This window comes from Urtica dioica, chromosome 3 (genome assembly GCF_054948205.1).
Source record: "Urtica dioica subsp. dioica isolate 48M chromosome 3, U.dioica_male_clone48M_v1_H2, whole genome shotgun sequence".
NCBI lineage: Eukaryota > Viridiplantae > Streptophyta > Magnoliopsida > Rosales > Urticaceae > Urtica > Urtica dioica.
Window position 1 is genome coordinate 8,792,579 of NC_142758.1, and position 6,854 is coordinate 8,799,432.

The following is a 6,854-nucleotide window of genomic DNA, read 5'->3' on the forward strand; positions in this document are numbered from 1 at the left end:
TAATAACAGTTAACCAGATTTCAATAATCGATGCTAAATTTTCTAATTTTCATAAATAATTGTTTTTAATAACAATTAACCAGATTTCCATAACAAACAGTTAAACAAATTTCAATAGTTGACCATATTTCAATAACTATTGAACATATTTCAACAACAGTTAATCAAATTTTAATAACAGTTAACCAGATTTCAATAGTTGATCATAATTCAATAATTAGTGATCAGATTTCAATAATTGTTGATTAAATTTCTGAAACATGATGATATTTTTATCCGAAAAAAAGAGAAACGGTTAATAATGAAATATTTTAAAAATATGAAAAGTAACGCATATTTTAGATTAGTTATGAAATTTTCCCAAATCCTGCAGTACTAGCCTATTCATTTTACCACCAGTTATATTTAGTAGTACCTGAGGTCCCATAGGAAAGGAAAATGAGTTATAAAAAAATTTGAGTGCTAGTTTGATAAAAAAAATAAATAAATAAATAAATAAATAAGTCTAGCTAATGCCATAAGCATTAGGTTTATTGACGAAATGTTTTTTAAACTTTGAAAGTTGATAATACATGTAAATTACTTTTAGGTTATATCTTGTTGTAGCTGATAGGTACATAAGTGGACTTCTCTCCAAGTCCAACTGTACAAAGATCTTAAGCCGTAAGATTATTAGCAATTCAAATTGAAAAGTTTTTTCCTAATTGGAACTCCTCTCAGGAATCTATTAAACATCAGGCCATTTTTTACACTTGATAAATAATTAAAAACCAGAGGTTTAGGCGTATTTACATGCTGCGTTATTTACTACGCGGCAATTGAACATGGATTAGAAGCCTAACCAAATTGCTGGTATCGACTGAAACCTGGTTTTTGCGGAGCTCAACACGTCATAGTAATCTGCACCGGCGAAGCAGTCACGGAAATCTGTGAGAAGCTTCTCAAAAACCCTCCTTTGGATTTCGAGCGATCTCGAGTACGGATATGGAAGGAAAACCTGCATAGGTAAAGAGAGCTTAAAACTTAGAAGCGCTTTGTGATGTGTTTAGTCTCGTATTTTACACAGATTTCGGTATTCGTGCGTAAATCAAAACTCACGTCTACTTCTAGTGCAAGACGTTTGAGTAAACGAAATGTGTGTTCGTTATCCTCTAAATTGTCAATCACAGCCAGCCAGATCTGGGAAGCAAGTTCGTAAGCCGTGTCTCTGGAATTGCCACAGGCAATGAACTGATCTGCATAAAACGCGATAAAATGTTATTTAAAAATAAATAAAAAAATAAAAAATCATGCTGTACATCTTGTAACCTACATAATAATAAAACACCACAAATTTTGCAGAGTGAAGTCTATTATCCAAAGATCATATACGCTCAAAAAGAGACAAACAGAATTTTTGACGTATTTCCATGACCTAAAATGCCAAAATTGCTGGCTTGAAATGCACAGTGATTACCGATTACGAGTGTAAAAATCAGAGGCGCACCAATGATCGTTCCGTGAAGTATCCCGGAAGGCGGTGGAACGGATGAACGCACAAATTGCTCTTTCAGATACAAGTAAGTATGTCCCACAATCTCGTCAATGTCACCACCAACTAAACCAAAGATGTGTTTTCCGACATAAAGAGCTGCGTATCTCCTGCTCAAATGAAGGCAACGGAATGTCTCACTGTCAGTCAGTGCTTCGTGAAAAACAAGTAACATCAACTTGATACCACCGGAAGCGGAGAGGTGGGGACTATTGATTTTTTAACCCCAATTACTTTATTTTTACATGTTTAGCACAAAATTATAGGATTTTCCCCCTCTTAATTTTTTTTTTTTCTTACACACTCCTGAAATTTTTTAAATTTTTATATCTTTATCGTATATGATTATATGCCCACCACTGGATAACGTGAATTGATGGTAAGCCTTTGATGTAAAAGCCTGGTTTTAAAATATAGGATGGAAGACATTTGAACTCTTGTTATAGAGACAATTCAAGTGGGTGAAAGATAATCACGCAATAGAGATTTTGACGAGAAAGAACAAGAATGACAAGATCGCCCTTTCCGATGGCTTGACATAATAAACAAGTTTCATACGATTTCCCAATCACCGCCCTTCCCCAATTATTTTTTTTATTTCCACCGGCAGTTTGATTTGAAAACACAAACTATTGATACCACAACAAAGGAAAGACACAAAAACAACATATGAAAGAAAGGAAAATCGAAAGTGATCGAAAGGGTGATATTTATTTACCTTCGGCTCAATCCCCGAGGGATAGGCCCGGGCCACCTTTGAGCACGGCTGGCCGAAGGAAAGGCCTTTTCTAAAGCAACTTGCCAAACGCAATCCCCTCGAAACAGATTCGCCCACTGCTTCTTGACACAAGATATCACCGACCACTCCGAGACAGGAACTCGATAGAAAATCTCAATCAGCAGATGATCCGGAAGATCTTCAAGTGATGTTAAAGCGTAATCTTCGCTTCTCATAACTTGATCGCTGCAAAACCGAAAATTTGTAGCTTTTTCGGTTGAATTCGAAAAGGAAAGAAACGCAGTAATGATATCGAAGCAAATGTTCGGCAACATGTTGATGAAATTCTTTCTTCTAACATTTTCTCTAAGGGAAAAGTGATTCCAAGGCTACCAATTCCTTATTAACTGCCTTACCTTGGCAAAAAGACAATTAGTTTGATCTACATAACATATCTTGAACGCGTCATATCAAATGGGATATATAGTAGATCATTCCATCAGAAAACAAATCGTACTCTCTTTTCAAAAACAGATTTTGGAATCAATATCAGTCATCACAAACTTCATTTCAGACACACAGGCGGTTCAGGTTCACAAGTCCTTTGCGTAAAATGAAATTGTAGTTCTTAAACGTCAACATATATTAGAAGGAATAAGCTCCAGGAATTACATAATCCAAATCAATACATATACAAATCATGCTAAGGAAATCAAAAACTATTTACAAAAAGATAATTCTTTTGAACTGAACTGTTGATTTGTTTTGTTTTGATATCTGCAATCCATGATCAAGTAGTTGAATAATTTCAAAAGAAAGCTTGACCGAGACTTAAGGCAAGAAATATGTTCCTCAAATATCAATAGCATGTCAGATGATAATAGAGAAAATGAGTACGGACCATGTAGCAGAGTACCACAGAGAAAAGATCTGGAGAGAGAGAGAGGTTGAGCTCTGTCGGGTTAGACTTGATGGCGACTTGGCAAGGCAAGAAGACGAGTTTTACTTTGCTTCCACTTCTTCCTTTCTGGGTTTGGTTTGGTTTGCCTTTCTTTCTTTATTTAATTTTTTCTTTTCGTACTTTTCTTCAAGGATTGAAATGCCGATTGCCGATTTCGTGTCGATGGTCTCCAAAAACGGGAATTGCGGTGGCCGATGAGAATTGCGACGGAAAAAATGCGGAAATTTGCTTAATGCCGATGAAAATTTCGATAAAACACGGAAATGCCGACGGAAAAAATGTTGCATCTGAATATAATAAATACATATGACAACCGCACATTGTTAAAGATCTAGAATTTTCCTAATAAGCCTACCAAGTGTCTTTTTCTAACGTTCCAAATAATTGTTTTAAAAAAGAAAACTTTAAAAATTAGAACCCACAAAATTGAAATACTTTCCCCCATTGCATTGTTTCAGACCTCTTGTCCTATCCTATCGTCTGAATAAATAAATAAATGAAAGACCACTTCAAGTTTCAGACCATCTATTTTATTATTTTAATATATCCGTATTAAATACGACTAGGATTATCATAATAATAGATGGGCAATTTGCTTGCAGAGGATAATCGTTTTATTTTATTATATTATAGTAATAAAGAAGGCAAAACAATAAACCATTTTATTATATTAAAAACCATGATCTTGTCTCTCTCAATGGCAGAAAATGATGCTTTTACTATTAAAAACCATTTTAGGGTTTCTTCCTGGTTTGAGTCGACGATTTTTCCCCGAAAATGATGCTTTTATACCAGCTCCCAAACGATACAGCTTCGGCAAGACGACGACGACGCGAAAACGACATTCCCGGGAAATGCCGACGACAACTTCACACGAAACGACAAATGGGCATATTTTTGCCGGCCACCTCTGATCATCGCGATTTCGCCGCCCTTTCCACGACTTTCCCCGGCAATTTAATCCTTGCTTTTCTTACATCACTAGTGACTTGTGAGGCTCTACTCGTTGCTGACGAGGCAAGTCGACCCCACAAAGCAAAAATTGCAACCAAAAAAGAATGTTTGGTTCTCTTATACATATTAACAACATTCATGGTATACCAGAAGAGACTACGAGAAATAGAATTATGTTGGAGGAGAATGAAAAATATTGATTGCGAAGAAATTTATTTTGGTAGGAGTACATAAATTTTATGATTAATGATAGTATAAAGTGTTACTTATATAAAGTTTGTTTAATCAAATTTTCCTTTTGAATGAAACTAATGAGTTTGTTTTTTGTTTTTTTTTTTTATATAAAGCAGCTAAACTGCTAATGGAAATTGAACATATTACCTGTTAATGCGTTTTTTTATCAATATTCACGAGACACGTGTCGGGGTGGGAGCTTGCGACATGTATCGATCTTGAGTTGCGGACATCGAATCTCATATGGCTCCGAGTAGATCGTAATAGGTCGGGGATATCTCGTGGCGTTACGACCGAGGTGGAGACTTTCGGAAACTCGACGTGAGTGGTGTGATTCGCCGTGATCTTCATTTTCCTTAGCTGAAATAGAAGATACAAAGGATGATATATAATGGAATGTTCCTCTTACTAAGTGAAGAACATGAGAATTGGATTTCTCAAGCTCTTTGACACCATTTTAGAGGGAATGTAATGTGGCATAATTACAGCTTTTGTTTGTGCAAAGAAATGTGAGAGAGAGAGAGAGAGAATAATTCTTCTTCAATTCTAGAGAGAAATGAAGTAGATCATTCCTCTTTTGTATTTTTCTAAATCAAATAAGAGAGATGTGGAGTAACTCTAGCATTATTTTGCGGGTATGCGTTGAGTTAATTTTTAGAGAAAGAAAGAAGTTGTAGTATTTTTCTTCTCTTAAAATGTTTTTCCTTCTTCTTCTACATCATGGATGGTATTTATAGGAGAGATGAACTTTGACTTGTCTCAAATTGTGGTTTCACACTGTGGGAACATTAGGGGCATCTCTTCCATCTGCATTTGTTGTGCCGCCATTTGAGCTTGTTGTGCTGCCAACTGAGCTTGCAACTCGGTATACAGTATTGGATCGGCGCGTGATTGAGGTGACGAACCAGACGAGCTTCCATCTTGAGCTCGAACCACACTCAAAGCCCCAACTGGTGTCGTGGGTCCTATCCCGACATCCCAATCACGGCGTGGCCCGAGAACGTCATGCATCGCATACTCCTCTGCGCGTTCGAGGCTCACCTCTTCGCCTCTCTCCTCCGCTTGTCGCAAAATATCTGCCACTTGGGCGTTGATTCGCGCCTTTACAAAAAAACCAAATAAAATTATTATATAAGTATTATTAAGTAATTAAATAAAGTAACTTACAAATTGTTGACTCGCGAAGGGCGTTGTCCAGTTGCCGTTAATATCTTGATGCTTTTTCTCCCACGTCGCTAATGCGGAGGACAATGTCCCATCCTCCTTCCTCTGCAAGTTTTAATCATCAAAATAAGACTAATGTGTCTAATGTTAATAAAAATTAAGCAACTTACGCTCTTCTGTCGATGAGCGAAAAAAGGTATCGACCCTTGTCTGGCCTTTGTCAGCTTCTTCTTCGCATTTTGTCGATTGCGGTCAGCCTTTGCCTGCGAGACATAAATTCATTTAATTCGATTCGATGAGAAAAAACAATCATGTTCAACTCATACGTTATGTTTCGGTGTGTTGAACACCTCTATTGCCTTCAACAAAGCCTCGTGCGTATAGCCCTTTGGTGTTTCTTCTCTGGCGAGCTCTATTTTCCCGCAAAACTTGTTGAAGAATCTAGATGATAACTTTGACTTTTGGTTGCGTCGCAACCGCTTCATTTCGCGAATGATAGTAGACTTTATCTCGTTGCGAATGCAATCAGCTGGCACTCTCTCGCCAGTTGCAGGATCCTCGTACACAAAACGGTACTCGTTATGGATTGCGGTCATAACGGCCGTCACATGCTGAGGCTCGACTTCATTCCAGTCATTTGTGTGTGCTTGAAACGTCGCCTTGATCAAGTTTCCAAGACGGTTCGAGAAGGTGCCGATCAAGGGATTTTGCTCCCTGATGTCCTGGTAGAACATCATGTGTCGCCGATCGTAGCGAACTACATTCGCACCAGGAGTCCCTACCCCTGCTCTCGCTGACACGAGACCCTTCGTTGGTCCACGTGTGTTCTTCGATCCAGAGGATCCCGGCGTCTGTGGTGGATCCTCGCCTCCACCTGCTCCAGTCGACATCCTATAAGAAGAAAACAAAATTAGAAAACAAAGAAACGTGGACGACACCACGAAATTTTTTAACAATGCCCTCACATATGGCGGAGGAAAACTGTGGTTACATATTAGATAAATATTACTCATTCATCATCATCACTGCCTATAATGTTAGTATCTTCTATATCTACATCAACATCTTCTCCCTCAAAAACGATGTGTGCCTCATTATCCTCATCAAATTCTTCATCATCGTCAACGATACTGACTAGCTCAATTTCAGCGGTTTCGTGTCGATGATTCAGACCTTCGATGTTTGACAATTCTATTGTCAATGGGACCAAGGCTGATGTGGTAGGGTCAACTTCGGGAATGTCCCAAATCCCTCGATGATTGCATTCCTGAACAATTTCTCAATCGCCACCT

At 37.8% G+C, this 6,854-nt stretch overlaps 1 protein-coding gene across 5 annotated transcripts; it reads right to left on the reverse strand.

Moving 5' to 3' along the window:
* Positions 1–419: 419 nt before the first annotated feature.
* On the reverse strand, positions 420–3,309 carry LOC149402342 (uncharacterized). 5 transcript variants are annotated; one of them, XM_089608817.1, is made up of 5 exons: positions 2,666–3,142; positions 2,250–2,495; positions 1,457–1,641; positions 1,099–1,235; positions 420–1,015 (listed from the first exon to the last, which is right to left on the reverse strand). In XM_089608817.1, the coding sequence occupies exons 2-5, from the start codon at positions 2,483–2,485 to the stop codon at positions 830–832; spliced, it is 744 nt and encodes a 247-aa protein (XP_089464943.1). In that variant the 5' UTR covers positions 2,486–2,495; positions 2,666–3,142; the 3' UTR covers positions 420–829. The 5 variants fall into 5 exon arrangements, with proteins under 5 accessions (XP_089464943.1, XP_089464942.1, XP_089464945.1 ...); XM_089608816.1 differs by lacking the exon at positions 2,666–3,142 and adding an exon at positions 3,151–3,309 and having other exon boundaries at positions 424–1,015; XM_089608819.1 differs by lacking the exon at positions 2,666–3,142 and adding an exon at positions 3,151–3,309 and having other exon boundaries at positions 426–1,015; positions 1,487–1,641.
* Between the last annotated feature and the right edge of the window lie 3,545 nt (positions 3,310–6,854).

What these genes read in the sequence shown, in the direction of transcription:
- LOC149402342 (XM_089608817.1), bottom strand. Translation starts at nt 2,485, where the DNA reads ATGAGAAGCGAAGATTACGCTTTAACATCACTTGAAGATCTTCCGGAT. An exon ending in CCTCGGGGATTGAGCCGAAG is followed by an intron (nt 1,642 to 2,249) that starts GTAAATAAATAT and finishes TCATTTGAGCAG; the next exon opens with GAGATACGCAGCTCTTTATG. An exon ending in GTCTTGCACTAGAAGTAGAC is followed by an intron (nt 1,016 to 1,098) that starts GTGAGTTTTGAT and finishes CTAAGTTTTAAG; the next exon opens with CTCTCTTTACCTATGCAGGT.